This window comes from Euprymna scolopes, chromosome 35 (genome assembly GCF_053919585.1).
Source record: "Euprymna scolopes isolate OS-2025 chromosome 35, ASM5391958v1, whole genome shotgun sequence".
NCBI lineage: Eukaryota > Metazoa > Mollusca > Cephalopoda > Sepiida > Sepiolidae > Euprymna > Euprymna scolopes.
Window position 1 is genome coordinate 32,174,816 of NC_136516.1, and position 20,767 is coordinate 32,195,582.

Consider the following 20,767-nt stretch of genomic DNA (forward strand, 5'->3'; position numbering starts at 1 on the left):
CACTCAAGGATAAGGGTTAAAGAGTGTAGAGTAGTCAAAAGGACAATATAGTAATCGATAGTAATGGAAGTTCGGTAAATTTGTTAACTTAAGTGGAACGGCTCATCAGAAACTTGTTCACGTTGGACTTGAAGACAACCATATTATAGACAGCTGGAAAGCAGGAAAACTGAAGACAATTCCACAGGCGTGCAGTTCTAAGAAAGAAGCTTTGATCATGGAATCTATGTTTAGGTTTAGGTACAGATAAAGAGTGGGGAAAATTATTGATAGTGTTTTCAGCTAGTCTAGTGTTTCTTGTGAAAGTTTGGCGAGGGGGGACCATAGATTGAAGCTCAGTTGAACACTTTCCACGAAAATAACGATAAAGCAGAGACAAACTCGCAACATCTCTTCTGTGAGATAGAGGTTGCAGCGAAGAGAAAAGGACATCTCCCACCAGGCCACAAAGTCTATTTTGAACCCTATCAAGGCAGGACAAGTCTTTTCTAGCAGCTCCTGCCCATGTGTGGCAACAGTATTCCATCCTTGGACGTATCTGGCTCTTATATAGATAGAGAATTGCATCAGCAGTGAGATATCTACTGGATCGATAGAAGGATCCCACCATTTTTCCAGCAGCCTTGGCAACAGATTTGATGTTCGTATTCTATTTAAGATCAGGAGTAAAGGTCAAGCCCAGAAGCCTGTCAAAACTTGAGGCCTCCCCAAGACGAGAGCCATTCATTTCAATTAATGCCAGATGGGAATCAGAATGTTGATGATGTAAAGATAGAAGCTTGGTTTTAGATGCATTAAAAGTAACCAGCCACTCCTTTCCCCATTGTACAACGTGATCAAGATCAGAGGAGAGAGAATCGGAGAGAACTTGGTCGTTTACTGTCTTAGATGTGCTACCATAGATGGTAGTGTCGTCAGCAAAAATGTCTACGAATGATGTAAGGATGTGATTTGGAAGATCATTAATGTACATCAGGAAAAGAGTTGGGCCCAGGATGGACCCCTGAGGGACTCCAGCATTTATACTGTGAGCTTCTGATTTTTGCCCATCAACTACTACTCTTATGAACCTGTCAGAGAGAAATGATTTAATAATTGAGAAGACATTTCCAGCTATGGTATAGCTTGAGATCTTGTGAAGTAAACCTTTATGCCATACCCTATCAAAGGCCTTTGATATGTCAAGAGCAATTGCCCTAGAAAGGTTGCCTCTGTCGAGAGATTCGCTAATCCTATGAGATATAACTGTAATTTTTCTCTTGACCTTCCCTTACTCCCTCAGCTGTTCTATATATACTAACCTAATTCATTCAATGTGGGCATATCAACAAAGTCTCCTGTTCTGCACACATCTGCTTATACCTTTCAGATCCAATCTTCTTCTGAAGTCATCAGACCTAAGCCTGTCTTTAAGACTTTTAGCATTCTTATCTTGATACAAAGTAAAAATAATAATAATAATAATAATAATAATAAAAATAAAAAAATAATAAACAGTTTGAGTGGTTGTACATTTGCAAACATATTTCAGTTTCCAAATCTCACCATAATTCTTTTTCATATTCTTTCTTTTTTTTCACAGTTATAAGAAATCACCAGAGAAAAAACAGTCGTCCATGTTTTCTTTACCTGCTGCAATTTGTCAAAGGTAAGAATTATTTTTTAAAAAGATTTAATAAATTCTTTTTCAAAAGATATCATTTTTTTGGGGTAAATATCTAATATTTTTTATCAAACAATGTAATTTTTTTTCAAAAGATTTAATATTTTTTATTTTTAAAGATCTAATATTTTTTATTTTTAAAGATCTAATATTTTTTTCAAAAGATCTAATATTTTTTTCAAAAGATCTATTTTTTTTAAATATTTAATATTTTTTAGCAAACGATATAATTTTTTTAAAAGGTCTAATATATTTTTCAAAAGACCTAATATATTTTTTTAAAAGATCTAATAGTATTAATGAAGATATCTAACATTTTTTTTAAATATCTAGTATTTTTCCAATGATTTGGTATTTTTAAATAAAACATCTATTTTTCCCCCCAAAATCTAATATTTTTTCTTCAAAATATCTAATATTTTTTATCAAAAGATCTAATATTTTTTTCAAAAAATATCATCTAATATTTTTTTCAAAAAATCTATTTTTTACAAAAGTTTTGATATTTTTAAAAACATCTAATTTTTTTAAAACATCTAATATATTTTTAAAAGATTCAGTATTTTTTAAAAAGATCCATTTTTTTTTAATATCTAATATTTTTTATCAAACGATGTAACTTTTTTTAAAAGATTAAATTTATTAGATCTTTTGATATAATTTTTAATTATTTTTTCAAACAGATCTAACATTTTTAAAAAATTCTAATAGTATTCATAAAGATATTTAACATTTTCTTTTTAAATATCTATCATTTTTTTCAAAAGATGTATTTTTAGTTAAAAGGTCTAATTTTTTCCTTAAAAATCTAATTTTATTTTTAAATATCTCAGATTTTTTTCAAAAATATCTAAAAAATTCCAATTTTTTTTTTTAAATATCTAACAAATTCCAATTTTTTTTTTTAAATATCTAAAAAAATTCCAAGATTTCCTTATCAAAAGATCCCAGATTTGTTTATCAAAAGAGCAAAGTTTTTGTTTAAATCTAATCATATTTTTAAGAGATCTATAATTTTTTTTTAAATATCTAATATTCTTTTTTTTTTTTAAAGATTTGGTATATTTTATGAAAAGTTTTCTTTTTTAAAAAATGTGATAAATATCTTCCAAAAATCGAATTTTTTTTTCAACATATCTAATATTTTTTTAACAATATATGTAATATTTTTTAACAATATATGTAATATTTTTTAACAATATATGTAATATTTTTTAACAATATATGTAATATTTTTTTAACAATATATGTAATATTTTTTTAACAATATATGTAATATTTTTTAACAATATATGTAATATTTTTTTAACAATATATGTAATATGTTTTTAACAATATATGTAATATTTTTTAACAATATATCTAATATATTTTTTAACAATATATCTAATATATTTTTTAACAATATATGTAATATTTTTTTAAACAATATATGTAATATTTTTTAACAATATATGTAATATTTTTTTTAACAATATATGTAATATTTTTTAACAATATATGTAATATTTTTTTAACAATATATGTAATATGTTTTTAACAATATATGTAATATTTTTTAACAATATATCTAATATATTTTTTAACAATATATCTAATATATTTTTTAACAATATATCTAATATATTTTTTAACAATATATGTAATATTTTTTTAAACAATATATGTAATATTTTTTAACAATATATGTAATATTTTTTTTAACAATATATGTAATATTTTTTTAACAATATATGTAATATTTTTTTAACAATATATGTAATATTTTATAACAATATATGTAATATTTTTTTAACAATATATGTAATATTTTATAACAATATATGTAATATTTTTTTAACAATATATGTAATATTTTATAACAATATATGTAATATTTTTTAACAATATATGTAATATTTTTTAACAATATATGTAATATTTTTTAACAATATATGTAATTTTTTTTTAACAATATATCTAATATTTTTTTAACAATATATCTAATATTTTTTTTAACAATATATGTAATATTTTTTTTAACAATATATGTAATATTTTTTTAACAATATATGTAATATTTTTTTAACAATATATGTAATATTTTTTTAACAATATATGTAATATTTTTTAACAATATATGTAATATTTTTTAACAATATATGTAATATTTTTTAACAATATATGTAATATTTTTTAACAATATATGTAATTTTTTTTTAACAATATATCTAATATTTTTTTAACAATATATCTAATATTTTTTTTAACAATATATCTAATATTTTTTTTAACAATATATGTAATATTTTTTAACAATATATGTAATATTTTTTAACAATATATGTAATATTTTTTTAACAATATATGTAATATTTTTTTAACAATATATGTAATATTTTTTTAACAATATATGTAATATTTTTTAACAATATATGTAATATTTTTTAACAATATATGTAATATTTTTTAACAATATATGTAATATTTTTTTAACAATATATGTAATATTTTTTAACAATATATGTAATATTTTTTTAACAATATATGTAATATTTTTTAACAATATATGTAATATTTTTTAACAATATATGTAATATTTTTTAACAATATATGTAATATTTTTTTAACAATATATGTAATATTTTTTAACAATATATGTAATTTTTTTTTAACAATATATCTAATATTTATTTAACAATATATCTAATATTTTTTTTAACAATATATCTAATATTTTTTTTAACAATATATGTAATATTTTTTTAACAATATATGTAATATTTTTTTAACAATATATCTAATATTTTTTTTAACAATATATGTAATATTTTGTCTTCAAAATATCTAATACTTTTAAAAAAAAAATCTAATATTTTTTTTTCTAAAATCTAATTTTTTTTAATCTAATAATAAATTTGATGTGATATTTATTATTGTTGTTTTTTTTTTTCTTATTTCAACAAAAATGTTTTCTTTTTTTTTTCTTTTTAGGTACTATTTGCCATACAAATGTCCGTTGTATCATGAAAATAGTCCGAATCTGAATCCTGCCTTTGTCTGCAATGGTTTAACATCAGTTGCTTGTAGCGATATGATGAGATTTGCTTGGAATTTTGCATGGCATCAAGGTATCCAGGGTCTCTTGGAATACGTGAAGAAGAATTCTTCACTGAAGAAGACTGATGAAAACAAACCAGAGTAAGTTCAGATCATTATCTTATCCTCGGCTGGTTGGCCGCATCTCTGCATTTCAGTTCAGGGAATGACGGAGGGGGCAACACTAATGGATTAAGATTTTACTACATTTTATTTTGCTATGTTATATATATATATATATATATATATATATATATATGCAAAATTAAAAAAGTTAACCGTTTAAAGACGAAGCAAGTGCAGAATCTCTTTCAAAAAAAAAAACATATTTATTTATTTAAATTAAATTCAATATTTCAATTCATAACAGAATCTTCATCAGGAAATACAGTTTTTTTTGTTTTTTTTTTATGCACCATGGCGGTAGTAATGTTCAGCACATTTTCCCTCAGATGTTGGTAAAGTATAAGGTTTAAATGTCTGATATATATATATATATATATATATATATATATATATATATATAGTAAAAGTAACTTTTGAAATCACTACTATATATCAGGTACAATATAATAATCAATAGAGTATTAGCTGTATGATAATAAATATGAAATGTGTATAAATTAAAATATATTTAAACATATTTTACAAAAGGGGCATGCTTGGCAGCCACTACTATATATTGGGTACAATATAATAATCCATAGAGAATCAGATCTATAATAATAAATATGAAATCTGCATGAATTAAAATATCATATTTAAACATATTTTATGACTGGGCAAGACTTTTCAGTATTTAAGTGAAAAACGAATTACCATTAGCATATAAGCGACGCTCTTTGTGTAAACAAATCGAGCGGAGGTATTTCGGACGATATCAAAACATCGTTAAACTCACTACTCGTTCAAGCAGCCGCCAATAGTGTAATGGTTAGAAGCCTTGACTGCCGTATAAACGGTCGGGTTTCAATCCTGGCTTGAGGTAGTTGCCTGTCTAGCCGCACTGATGAGCTGTGAAACAGCGAAACAGTACTGTATGTGGATGACTATAGTGCTCCTCACCTTGAGTTGAGCATATTGAGAAGTGAAAAACGAATAACCATTAGCATATAAGCGACGCTCTTTGTGTAAACAAATCGAGCGGAGGTATTTCGGACGATATCAAAACATCATTAAACTCACTACTCGTTCAAGCAGCCGCCAATAGCGTAATGGTTAGAAGCCTTGACTGCCGTATAAATGGTCGGGTTTCAATCCTGGCTTGAGGTAGTTGCCTGTCTAGCCCCACTGATGAGCTGTGAAACAGCGAAACAGTACTGTATGTGGATGACTATAGTGCTCCTCACCTTGAGTTGAGCATATTGAGAAGTGAAAAACGAATTACCATTAGCATATAAGCGACGCTCTTTGTGTAAACAAATCGAGCGGAGGTATTTCGGACGATATCAAAACATCGTTAAACTCACTACTCGTTCAAGCAGCCGCCAATAGCGTAATGGTTAGAAGCCTTGACTGCCGTATAAACGGTCGGGTTTCAATCCTGGCTTGAGGTAGTTGCCTGTCTAGCCGCACTGATGAGCTGTGAAACAGCGAAACAGTACTGTATGTGGATGACTATAGTGCTCCTCACCTTGAGTTGAGCATATTGAGAAGTGAAAAACGAATTACCATTAGCATATAAGCGACGCTCTTTGTGTAAACAAATCGAGCGGAGGTATTTCGGACGATATCAAAACATCGTTAAACTCACTACTCGTTCAAGCAGCCGCCAATAGCGTAATGGTTAGAAGCCTTGACTGCCGTATAAACGGTCAGGTTTCAATCCTGGCTTGAGGTAGTTGCCTGTCTAGCCGCACTGATGAGCTGTGAAACAGCGAAACAGTACTGTATGTGGATGACTATATATATATATATATATATATATATATATAATGATAATAAAATGCAGTTGGCTCTATAATAATAAATACGAAATCTGCATGAATTAAAATATATTTGAGCATATTTTATTGTTGTGTCTGCACAAATAATTAACAAGAACACGAAAGTAAAGGTATACAATAATATATTAGGAAGAAAACTTATATACATATTTACATGTCTTCAGATATACTTCAGTTGGAGATATTCCGGCAGGTGGCGTGTTGCATGTCTTACTGGCTGGAGCATAGGCATCTTGCCTATTTGACAGTCGTTGCCGGACTCCTCCGGTATTGGTGATTGATACCTTTATATATCTCACTCACCCACCTATGTTAATTAGTAGGCGTCTCCAGAACATTTATGAACCAGCAGGAAGTGTGAAAATTATGGCAGTGTGTAGGAGTACAGAGATTTGACAGATTTTCGAATGGACAGCTTTGACAGATTTCGAATTAGAGAGCATTGATAGCAGTGTTTTGTATTCCAGAGTAGTGAGCTTTGACAACAGTGTGTCGAATTTAACATCGGATATTGCTAGTTGAAAGTGCAAAATAGTAAACAATCTGTTTGAAAAAGGTTCAGGATGATTATTAACATGCGCATATATAACCATGTACAAACTTTGAGTTAGTCATTACACTTTCTCCTTGATTTAAGCAATTCCATAAACTTTGTTACATTTTTAAATGTGTGTTTTTCTTTTTTTAATTGAAATATTTATTTTTATTTAAAAAAAATTTTTTAATTCTTTTTTTCACAGTTATCCACAGCACTTGCATCTGACATCCATTGATTTTATTCTGCTCCAACGAACACATCTTCCCACTGGTCTTCAGTTGGCTATTGATGGCATTACTAATGCCACAAATCATCAAGCGGTCATTCAAGCATTAAACCAAATCCTTATTTATTTGGTGTCATCCGGAGGCAATCAGAAACCAGTTTGTGCCATACTGAACGGACTTGAATGGATAAATACACTGTGTCGGTAAGATTTAAGCATTTGCTTTCCTTCAACCTCTCTTTTTTTTCAGTTTCCTTTTTCTCTCTCTCTCTCTTTATCTCTCCTTTTCTCTCTCTCTCAATCCTTTTCTCTCTCTCAATTTTCTCTCTCTTTCTCTATTTGTTTTCTTCCTCTCTTTTATTCTGTCTCCATGTTCTCTCTCTCTCCTCTTTGCTTCTCTTTTCCTTTCCTTCTCTTTTCTTTCCTTCTCTTTAAGGCTCATATTTTTTCAAACAAATACATAAATATAATTCTCATTAATCTTGTGGCAATCATAATAGTCTAGCAAATAAACTGTCAAACTTCTTCTCACAATTTCAAGTTATTTGGCAATCAGGGTTTTTAATCTCATTTTTTTTTTCTATAGATTTTGATCACACAAAATACATGCTAAAATATTCCTCAGTTTTGAGATGGAGTTATGTTTGAAAAAAAAAACTTCCATTTTTTTCCAATTAGTTCTAATGTACAAATAACTGACCAAGTGATCATTTACTATTTATCACTTTCACCCTCTCTTACACACAGTAAGAGTATTCCCTCTCCTCTTCTCGATATATTGTCGACCCCCATCTCTCTGTCACTGTTTATTAACAGTTGAATTTTATAAAGAAAGAAAAGAATAAAACGATTTTAATAGTCTGTTATAAACAAAAGGGAATATCACCACAAGCAGTAATATTAATTCATATATTGAAAGAAAAGGGATTATGTAGCAAACAGAAAGACTAAGTTTTAATTTTTAATTTTTTTTTTTTTTATTTGGCAATCTATGAATATAAAAGCGAAAATGTGTGTATGCATGTATGTTCGCTTTTTGTGTATGTCCAAGAAAGGCTTTTTTCCGAGAACCAATCGGTCACCTCACAACTTCTTTAAAACTTTTTATATCACGCCTAAATGATAATATCTACGAGTTAACAACCGGGGTCGCCTGTCTATTTAATTTGCCCGACTTTCAAAAGATAAATATTCAACAATTTTCGGTCGCCGCATGTGCATTAAGCTTTTTCGTATAAAAAAAAAAGAAGCGAACAGACTTGCGGTAAATAAAACACTGTCTCGCACTCAAAGTTGACGTCATTAACTCGTACAAAAACGGGCACCTGCCAAGTCGCATGTTTTCTTTTTCACACTTTATTATTTTCCAACTGCGCGTCAAGGCTTCGTTTTTTTTTTTTAAAACAACCAACAATTTTTGTTTTTATTTACCCAAAAACAAACACCTACAAACACCCAGGCAACGGCGGGTACCCCCTGCTAGTGGTGAATAAAAGGAGACAGGACGTTTTAAACAACGGAAGTTGGCACACGGATCTCTCAATTTGACTATGGAAGCACAGAATTGATACAATTTTCAAATATATTTTATGTTTATTTTTTTTTCGCCTCCTTATAAGAAAATATATACAAATAAGTAAACGTTTTTATCAATTATTTTTTCTATTCTTTAATCGCATAAAAAATATGCAATTAAAAAAATTAAAAAAACAATTGTTAAAAAAGTTTTATTTTTATATATTTTTATAAAAAAAAATATATATATAATATATATATATATATTTTTATAAAAAAATATATAATATATATATATACATATATTTTTATAAAAAAATATATATATTTTTATAAAAAAATATATATATAATATATATATATATATATTTTTATAAAAAAATATATATATAATATATATATACATATATTTTTATAAAAAAATATATATATATATTTTTATAAATATATATATATATAATATATATATATATATATATTTTTATATAAAAATATATAATATATATATATATATATATTTTATATATATATTCATTTTAAATTGATAAAAAAAAGTTTACTTATTTTTATATATTTTATTATAAGAAAGTTAAAAGAAATGAACATAAAATATAATTGAAAATTGTATCGATTCTGTTCTTCCATAGCCAAACTGAGAGACCCATGTACCAACTCTGGTGTGTTTAAAACTTCCTGTATCCTTTCATTCACCATTACCTTTTATTTTTTTTTTTGTCTAACAGACTTTACCAACTCACTTTTAATTGATTTAAAACAGTTTAACCTGAGCTCAATGAGTGACCTAACAGGTTAAATAGTTTTTTTTTGGTGGATGTATGTTTGTGCAATATATATATATATATATATATATATATATATATATATATACTAGTATTTCAGCCCGGTGTTGCCCGAGTGTTTGGACGTGTATGTTGAACAAAAAAAAAAGGCGGTCAATTTTTTAAACTTTGACCCCTATTATGACCCCTTAACATTTATTGTTTTGGGCTCAAATCAAGTTATTAAGTTAGATCCATGTCCAAGAAACCTATATCTAAAATATCAAGTGTTTAGACCCAAAATTGTCGGAGGAGTTTGGTAGAGTTCTCAAAGGTGAAATCGTTGAACTTTGACCCCTTAAAAGCCAAATTTCTGGCTGAAAACCGATCACAAAGATTTTCCCAAATCTCAGTATCCTGTATATCAAATTTCGAGTCTGTAGACTTAAAATTGACAGAGTTACTGCGTAGGGAAGTGTACACAGAAACACACACAGACACGTTCACTTTTATAGATATACTAGCATTTCAGCCCGGCGTTGCCCAGGTGTTTGGAGGTGTATGCTGAGCAAAAAAAAAAAAATAAATAAAATAAAAAATAAAAAAAGGTCAATTTTTTTTAACATTGACCCATATTATGACCCCCTAAAATTTATTGTTTTGGGCTCAAATGAAGTTATTAAGTTAGATCCATGTCCAAAGAACCTATATCTAAAATTTCAAGTGTTTAGACCTAAAATTGGCGGAGGAGTTTGGTAGAGTTCTAAAAAGTCTAATTATTAAACTTTGACTCTTTAACAGCAAAATTTCTGGCCGAAAACCAAACACAAAGATTTTCCCAAATCTCTCAATACCCTGTATATCAAATTTAGAGTCTGTAGACTGAAAATTGACAGAGATATTCTGTAGGGAAATGTACACAGACAGACACATACATTCACTTTTATAGATATATAGATATATATATTCTTTTTGGTAAAATATAATCTTTTTTTTAGTTATATTTCATACGTTGTCTATACCAATCCTTTTTGTTTTGAAGCTCGATGTTTGTTAAATACAACAGAGCATATATAAAAGAATAACATTATAGCTACATTCCAAGTTCCAAATATTTTTCTTACCAAGCAGTTCTTTCAGCATGTCAAAATTTTGATTAATGTTTTCACAAATCTGCTTTGTTACTTAGAAACAATCAATTATTATTATGTCAATATCAAATCTTTTCATGCATGTACTCATCAGAAAACAGAAATTTTTGTGTAGTAAGAAAAAAACATGATAATATAATGTTTGAAAGAAAAATGCATAGAAGACCCAGCAATGCCTGTTTATTTAGGCAGTCGTCTTGATAATCAAAAAACTCTGATTAAAGAAGTAATAGTCTGATTTTTATGAAAGTTAACACCCTTATACAACCTAAAATCACAAGTGTATTTGAGAAGTTTTATCACCGCACAAGCACAAGGGCCCAGCGTATGAAATCAACAGTAAGTTTGATAAAACTGGAGTGCGTTCGAGGTGAATGTTTCTGTTTAAAGCACAATTGAAACATAATACTTAATTTTTGCATTTTAAATTTTAATTCAAGCCATTGTATAAAATAATTTTTAAATTTTAATTCAAGCCATTGTATAAAATAATTTTTAAATTTTAATTCAAGCCATTGTATAAAATAATGTTAATAAAATCAAGAGTAGGTGCTCTACAGTGCAATGTAAACTAAATCATTGCGGGGAGGCATGTTTAGCTTCCACTCGGTGCACTATTGCGGGCCCCTGGCTAGAGTAGGCAATACATCGATTTGATTGAAAAATAGTCAATTTCACTGATTTTGATGACAATATGGGAATTTGAAAAATTTGTTGATCCTCATTCAATCCCAGGCAAAATTGGTTACCCTGTTAGTATATCTATTTATATATAAAAGTGACCTTGTGTGTGTGTGTGTGTGTGTGTGTGTGTGTGTGTGTGTGTGTGCTGAATAGTTTCTATCAAACTACTCTATCAATTTATGGTCTATAGACTTGAAACTTGATATATAGATGATTCAGATCCATGGAACAAATTTTATTTGGTTTTTAGCCGGTAAAAATAGCTGCTAAGGGGTCCAAATTGAAAATCTGAAACTTGACAGGTGTAAATCGACTTAATGCGCATGGTCCACACCTGCGCAAATATGCATTTATATGTTTAAGTTGGTTAATTTGTAAAGCTTTCATATGCATGCCGTCTTAGTTTAAATAACACAAATAATGCAGGAGTGTTGAATATTATGGTTTTGATTCTAGCAGATGGCACCCAAGTCATCTCTGGTCCTGGATATGACCTAAACCTCTATCCGATGGTGAGGCCCCAGCTTGCGGGCCTTGGGGAGTGTGGAGCCACCCTTTAATTGCCATTGCTCCCAGGTCCACTCTGACCCGGAGTGGTAGTACCTGTTAGGGTCCCAACTGTGGGTTAAATAGAATCCGACTTAAAAAACAAATATACTCCATTAAAAATCGTTTCTCAAAATAACTACATTCTGCATTAAATAACCTGAAAAAGGTTGATATGCCGTAAAACAAAAACAACCAACCAACCAACCAAGTCATCTATATATATATATATATATATATATATATAACACTTGGAATCGCTAATATATATTACTTAACATGTAATAATGCTCATCTCAACATTGTTTCCAGTCGTCCTGTACCTCCACTTGCCACTGGTATGCAACAATGTTGACTCAGGAGAGGCATGGTTGGAGATTGCGCAACTCTTGCCACTCAAATTTCACATGCAGGCACCCTTACAGTGGGTATCCATAGTCTGTCAAGACTGAAGGGAGCCTTACCTAATAATGAATACAAAATCAGCATAAATTAAAATATTTAATTATATTTTATGACCGGGCAACATCAGGTGGCATGCTAGTATGTGTGCGTGGGTATCTAATATATAAAAGGTTGTCTATCTCCATATTTTCAAACTCTATCTCCTCCGAAACTAAAAGTCACAGAGTGGCGCTAGGTTCCTCAAATGATTGAATTTTTTACGGACGCTGGTATAGGTCTTTCGCCACTTAAAATAGTTTTTAAGAGGTCAAAAATAGATCAAAATTGAAAAAATCGTTATACATCTTGTACATCTATGTTTATTTTTAATTTTTAATCAGTTCATATGCATGTCATGTTGGTACAGTGGTAACGTCACCAGCTTTGAATGCTACAGTTTCGGTTTTGATTCTAGTTGATAGCACCAAAATATTTTTTTTTTCTTTGAAATCACGATTCTTTGATAATATATACGAAATCTAGACGAATTAAAATATCATATTTAACCGTATTTTACAAGCAGGCAAAGCCAGGTGCTCCCACCCCTGCTAGTTTTTTTTATGAAAATACTCACACATACACATTATATATGTGTGCGTGTGTGTATTGTCAAAATACAGGGTGACCCCCCCCCCAAAAAAAAACCGGACCCCAACTCTAATTAGGCCCCGTTTCTTAGTGTTTTGTCTGAATGAAATGAAACTTTGGTCATAACTAGTTTATTATATTCAAAACATCACATCAAAACAAAAACACTAGGGTCTTTCGGCTTTCGCCTTTTTTTCTCCGTTGACTGTAAAATGCTCAGAAAAACAATTTAATGTCCTCTGTTTTTTGGGGGGGTGATGGGGGTCACCCTATATATACGTGTGTGTGTGGATATATTTTGTAAAAATACATACGCACACACACACAAACATAGTTTGTATATGTTTATTTTTACAAATTTTTGTAAATCTTTATAAGCGAAAGATTTTTTAAATAGCTAATAAAACTCATCTCTTATCATTTAAAAATTATAAACAAAATTTATATTTATTTATATATATATATATATATATATATATATATATATATATATATATATATATATATATATATATATATATATATATATATATACTTCAGAATAAAATTATATAACAATCAACCGGTAAATTTATTGAATGACTAAAATTTGATATATACACGTACGCACACATTTGTTACATAGACTAAAAATAATTCAGTATAACTCCATCAAATCTCTAAAATAGCCTTTAAAAAATTTATTGTGAAACAGTTTCGTAAAAAAAGGATGTATCTTGTTCAACCAAGCCCCCAGGGAGGATCGAACTCCCGACCCCTGGTTTACAAGACCAGTGCTCTAACCACTGAGCTATGGAGGCAACTGACATTTTTAGTCAGAAAATGAGTTATATCTTCGAGACTGATAAATTTTATTGTTTTGGATGAGTATATAGTGTTTTATTTTTTAAATACCGATTTTAAATTAGATAAATGGAGTTTAATAGTAAAAAATAAAGTGCTTGCTTTATAAAATCGGCCATTTTATAAACGGACGATATAAACATTGTAATACGCATGCGCACCTGTCATGGCCGTCACCCTTTTTTTCTCTCTCGTTCCTAATGACGACTTTTCTTCTTTTTTTTTATGAAACTTCGGTTTGACGTTTAATTTAGTTTTTTTTCGGGTGAGGTGTGGTGGTTAAATATTTAAATAATAATAAAATGGTAATCTTGAACTTTTCAGCCTTAAGATGGCTGTCATTGAAATAGCATTATTTCAACCAAATAAGTTAATAATTAAACGATAACGTAATAATTTAGTTTAACTTTAAAGATTCTATTTTCAAAACAATTTGAGAAAAAAAAAAAAAATGAAATAAAAATGAAGGTATAAAGATTCCCGGATAACGTCAGGGATACAGTTAGTTTTGAATGTTTTCTTGTTACGAACAAAAATAATCATTTAAAAAATGTTGGGTTTATCGGATAAAATCAAGCTTTGTTCGTCTTTGTTTACATTCTTCGTCAGCTGATCGCTGTGCTTCCACAATGAATGCCCTGGAAAAGTCTCTTAGAATTGATCTTGACCAGTTTTAAAATATTCTGTTATTCTAAAAAAATAGCCAAATTCGTTTGAATATTTAAAAAATTTGTAAACATTAATTAGAAGTGACTTTTCCAGGACATTCATCGTGAAGCTGAAGCGAAAGCGCAACGTCACGATCAACTGACAAAAAATAAACAAACATGAACGAAACTTAATTTTAACCGGGAGAGGGGGAGGGATATTTAACTGTTCTGTACTTTCACCTAACAAATAAAAGGTACCATAGAAATTGAATTTAACTTGAAAAAAATCTCATCTAAAAAAAAAATATTAAAAAAAAGTAGTACAATCCGTAAACTGCACAAGCACCTATCTTTTAAAATGTTATTCTTGTTTTAAGTGTCATGTTTCTTAACTTCGGTGCTTATGTATTTTTGATACCGCGCTATTTTTAAATAGTTTTTTCCCCCCTCCCCCCCCTGGTTAAATTCAAGTTTCACGATATTATTATTATTATTATTATTATTATTATTATTATTATTATTATTATTATTAACTTGTTAGGTGAAAGCACAGAATAGTTAAAAAACGCCCTCCCTTCCCCATGTTAAGAATGGCTTTAAAAATAATAACGTTATTTCTGCACGGCAGCAAAAATGCAAAAGTACCTTAACTTCTTTAGTCTTTCAGCTTTCACCATCGGAAAAAGTGTATTCCTATTTACTTGGTCTCCCTACAGGGGTAAAGTTAGACGCAGGAGCGTTCTTCTGTTTTTTTTTTTGTTTTTTTTTTTTTTTTTTTTTTTTATGTGTGGACAATCATTAAAAAGTCATTAAAAAACATTTAAAGAATCATTAAAAAAAAAACATCTTAAAAATCATTAAAACCATTTTAAAAATGATTTTAAAGAATGATTTAAAAAACATTTTAAAAAATCATTTACAAAAACATTTTAAGAAATCATTTACAAAAACATTTCAAAGCATCATTAAAAGAACATTTAAAAAATCATTAAAAATATTTTAAAAAATCATTAAAAACGTATCCAATAAAAAAATATTTCCAAAATAATTGTTATTGATTGGAACTATTAAAATCGTCTATTTTATTTAATGAACTGCTATATATATATATATATATATATATATATATATATATAAGCAAACAGTTAATAAAATATGTTAAAAAACACTTTGAAAAGCCGACATGGAAAAATTATTTCAGTAAATTTAACAATTGTAGAAAACAAAAATACAAAAAAAATTTTTTAAAGTAACTTTAGTTTACAATTTTTCTTACATTTCAGTAAAAGATTTTGTTTTATGTTGTTTTGCTGAAAAAAAAATGTTCTTGCTTTTCACTGAAAAATATTTTTGGAAAAAGTGTTTTTTGGGGTGGAAATATATTTATGGCTTTCTTCTTGTTAAAAGTTTTGTTTTTCTTCATGAAAAATGTTTCCCCAACTAAAGACACATGGTGGGGTGGAGGGGATATATTCCTGGGTGCTTCTGAGGTGTGCCAGATTAGATTTTTTCATTTAGCTGTTTATTGTGTCGTTTTTATTGATGCTTCTAAGTATGCATCAGTTTGTTCTATGTCGGGTTTAAATCATGCAGGGCTCATTCACATTGATCGAAAATTCTGACTTATCAACACGTGAAAACTTTTTATTTGATTTTGGAAGTGAAAAGTGTATTCAAATGAACTGGAGAAAGAAAGGGAGTGGCTATTCAAGCCAGTCGTCTTTTGGTGTATGTTTGAACCGCATCTGTATCCACCATGAGATCTCTCAACATTCCCTTAAAGACATGATTGACCTCTGCTATGCCCAAATGGAATAAAGGTTTCCATTCTGCTAGATCTACAGCTGATGTGCTAACTGTAATATCACACAGAATTAGTGAATCTCTCAACAAGGGCTTTGTTTCTAGAGCAATAGCTCTTGACATATCCAAGGCTTTTGATAAGGTATGGCATAAAGGTCAACCTCACAAGATTTCCAGTTATTCCATAGCTGGAAATGTCCTCTCAATTATTAAATCGTTTCTCTCTGGTAGACTTATAGTAGTTGTTGATGGGCAGAAACCAGAAGCTCATAGTATTAACGCTGCCGTCCCACAATGTTCTGTCCTGGGTCCAATTCTCTTTCTGATCTTCCTCCATGATCTCCGAAATCACATTCTAAGATCACTCGGGGACATTTATGCAGATGACACTACAATCTATGGCAACACTTTAAAGGTCAGCAACGACCAAAATCTTTCTGATTCTTTCTCTTCTGATCTTGAGTGCATGGTGCAATGGGGAAAAAGGTGGCTGATTAATTTTAATGCATTAAAAACCATGCTTTTCCTTTTGCATCATAATTGCCCTGAACTTCATCACATCCCAATTGAAATAAACGGCTCTTGTCTTGAGGAAGCACAATGTCTTGACAAGCTGTTGCAACATACCTTCAGTGATGATCTGAAATTGAACACATACATCAAATCTGTTGCCAAGATTGCTGAAAAAATGGCTGAATCACTCTCCCGTTCCAGTAGGTATCTTACTGCCACTGCAATTCTCTGTATAAGAGCCAAATACATCCTAAAATGGAATATTGTTGCCACATCTGGGTAGGAGATGGCCGGTGCCTCCTGTCCTGCCTTGATAGAATTCAAAGCCGGCTTCGAAATCTAGTAGGTGATGTCCTTTTCTCTTCCTTGCAACCTCTTTCCAACAGAAGAGACGTTGTGAACCCATCTCTGCTCTATGATTATTTTCATAGCAAGACGTCGACTGAATGCCAATCTATGGTCCCCCACTTGCCAAACTGTCATAAAAAACACACTCGACTACCTACAACCACTATATAGGAGTACCCCCACTCTCTAACTGTGCCTCAAATCTAAACACAGATTCCACAAACAAAACTTCTTTTTCAGAACTGCCCTTCAGGCCTTGATAAGTGATGACTCACAAGTAAAAAAGCTCAATACTTGCGATAGAGCAATAATATAAGAAAATTGGATTTACTGTGTAAATTAAAATTTACAACAGACTTATTTTTCGACAACCCTATTCAATATCTTACCTACTCAATATCAATATCTTACCAACTCAATATCTTACCTATTCAACATCCAACAGACAACCACTCGCCACTGCCCTTATATTTAAATACTTCCTTGAAACACGAATGTATACAACATCCGTATTCAACAATTATATTAATGTAACGATACTTAGCTATCATTAAAACCCATCTATTATATAAAAGGGGAATGTGTTTGTGTGTCTGTATATCTGCCAAAACTTTTGACACATGCATCGAACTGATTACAATATGGTAGCTTTCAAGTCCAATGTAAACAAGTTCTTGTTGAGCTGTCCCCTTGAATAATTCAAATTCTATCCAATCTACACCATTAATGATTACTAAACTACCACCTTAGATTCATTAAGCCTTATATAATTCTTTTCTTTCCCTCTGTGTCAGAAACATCACCCATGGAATGTGAGAACTAAAAGACAAAATAAGGAAGCCAGAGTTACGAGTCTGCTGAAAGAAAACTCATAATCCACTTTTTACTCTCTTTGAATAATACAAACTACCAATCCTCATCTCTAAAATTCAGAAACTAGGCTGGAAAAATTATTAAAGAATTTATGTCTTAAACGGATCATTTATGAATATGACCTTTTTTTTTTCTTTATCCCCAGCTTTCTACAAGTTATACCTTCGTCACCCCCGGATGAATGGCTTTTGTACCATGTACTACACTTTATTGGTTCTGTCTTGCAATTCAGTGTTTCCCTACCTGACCACATCCTGCAATGGTTTGGAGAATTGCTCTATAATCCCAAAGGAGCACTCTTTTGTCTACTAAGCAGGACGGAAGCCAACCAAGACCTTCCGGAATATGTAAAAACCATAAAAAGGTAAGAGAAGCCATTTAAACTGCAACAATGACATTTACATTTGTAACGGCAGAAAAATTTTAAATCGGGAGAATAATCTAAAATCATTAAATTATCAATAAATTTTGTCGTCATAAAAATATGATTATTAGATTAATTTTTATTTGCAAAAGAAAAAAACAACATTGCTAAAAAACATATCAGCGAATTATCAATATATTGCCATAAAAACGATTGTTTTATTTTAATAATTATAATGAGAAAAAAATATTTTATTTCATTAAAATTAAATAGTATACATAAATTATGTCGAATGTACATAAATAATTTTTTTGTAATGACAAAATTTATTGATAATTGGCTGATTTTGGATTTTATAGTTTTTTTCTTTTGCAAATTAAAATCAATTCAATCATTCTTTTTTATAATGACAAAATGTATTGATAATTTATTGATTTAAAATTTTTCAATCTATGTTTTTTTCTTTTAAAATCAAATAAATTTCAGATCAATTTACTAAATAATCATTTTTTTACAAAATATATTTACATAATTTGTCAAAATGTATTGATACAATTGGATAATTTTGCATTTTTCTTTTAATGTTTTATTTCTTCTGTTAAGAAATTATAATCAATATAATAATCGTTTTTTATAATGAGAAAATTTATAAATATATAAAATCTTAAAAAATGCAACAAAATGCCAATTACATTTTTATTAGTGCATAAGGCACATCTGATTGAGTGCAAATAAAATAGTTTTTTTTTGTTTTTGTTTTTAATTCTAGTATCTTCCTTTTTAAAGTTTAATATTAATAGTTTTCGGTAAAATAATTTTCCGGGTAAATATTTTGTTGAATATTTTTCTATTGAGGCAGAAATCTTTTTTCAAGAAAATTATGTAGATTGCTAAATTTTTTTTATTCTTATAAAGAAACTCAAATTTTATGAGTAACCAAAGAGCAGCTGTCTCATCCACCATTTTCAAAACAATTGAAGCAAAAAAGAAAAGGAGAAATAACAAAACATTGAAATTTATGCTGTAATGCTTTGAAAATAAAATTTTATAGCTAACCAAGGAGTAACTGTTGCACGATACACTTTCGAAAGTCGTCTCAAAAAACAAGAGAGATAACACAACAACCTTGTAATGCCTACGAATTTCCATTAATCAGTTAAAAATTATTTCTTTATAAAAATATAACTACTTGATCAATTTATGTGATTTTTGGAATATGATATTTTCTTTCCATCACGGATACGTACATCATACAGATTTTTTTTTTTCTTGTTTTTTTTTTTTTTTTAAATTAATATGGGAGAATTCTGGACGAATGCATAAAATTTTTATAATTTCAAAATATTCATCGCATCATAAATCTGTGTGTTGGTAATTTTTATCTCACGTTTGCTACAACTTTTATCATATTTCTAAATCTTTTTTGTTTTGTAATTTTTTAATTATTTAAATTTTTATTATTTAGATCGTTGGAAAAAGAAGTGATCAGTGTGATTATACATTACACAGCTCACCTGCCGTACACGTTGCACGGAATGTAAGTCGTACATTTTGCTACACACCTCGCTCTTGTTATTGATTTTTTTTTTTGTGTGTGATTGTTAAGATATAGTCGATATACCGATTTCTTTTTTTTTTTTTTTAATTTATTTTACAAAGGAGTCACCACTTATCAAGGCCCAGAAGCCACTCGAGGATAAGGGTTAATTGATGTACAGTAGTCAATGCAACAATATCGTAGTAATTGCTAGTAGTGGAAATTTGGTAAATTGGATTACTAAAGGGAAACGGCTCATCAAGAACTTGTTCACATTGGACTTGAAGATGGCCATATTGTAGTCAGTTGGAAAGCAGGAAGACAAAAGAGAGTTCCACAGTTGTGCAGTTATAAGAAAGAAGCTTTGTTCATGGAATCTACGTTTAGGTTTAGGCACAGATAAAGAGTTGGGAAAATTATTGATAGTGTTTTCGGCTATGTGAATGTTTTTCGTGAAAGTTAGCAAGGGGGGGGACCATAGATTGGAGCTCAGACGAGCACTTGCCATAAAAATAACGATAAAGCAAAGACAGGCTCTTAATGTCTCTTCTATGTGAAAGAGGTTGCAGGGAAGAGAAAAGGGCATCCTCCACTAGGCTATAAAGTCTATTCTAAACTCAGATGTGGCAACAGTACTTCATCCTTGGATGTATTTGCATCTATCATTTTAAGCAAAAA

General features: G+C 29.3%; 1 protein-coding gene and 1 non-coding gene across 2 annotated transcripts in view; one reads left to right on the top strand and one right to left on the bottom strand.

The window, feature by feature from the left end:
- LOC145259795 (rotatin-like) overlaps window positions 1–20,767 on the top strand; it is a 149,247-nt gene that overhangs the window by 59,944 nt on the left and 68,536 nt on the right. Inside the window, exons 22-26 of the mRNA XM_080117560.1 lie at window positions 1,583–1,648; window positions 4,637–4,843; window positions 7,428–7,655; window positions 18,334–18,552; window positions 20,018–20,089. Coding sequence (XP_079973686.1) covers window positions 1,583–1,648; window positions 4,637–4,843; window positions 7,428–7,655; window positions 18,334–18,552; window positions 20,018–20,089 — 792 coding nt within the window. The remainder of the gene's footprint in view (window positions 1–1,582; window positions 1,649–4,636; window positions 4,844–7,427; window positions 7,656–18,333; window positions 18,553–20,017; window positions 20,090–20,767) is intronic.
- On the bottom strand, window positions 13,886–13,958 carry Trnat-ugu (transfer RNA threonine (anticodon UGU)). Its single transcript has one exon. It is a non-coding gene; the product is annotated as a tRNA-Thr (tRNA).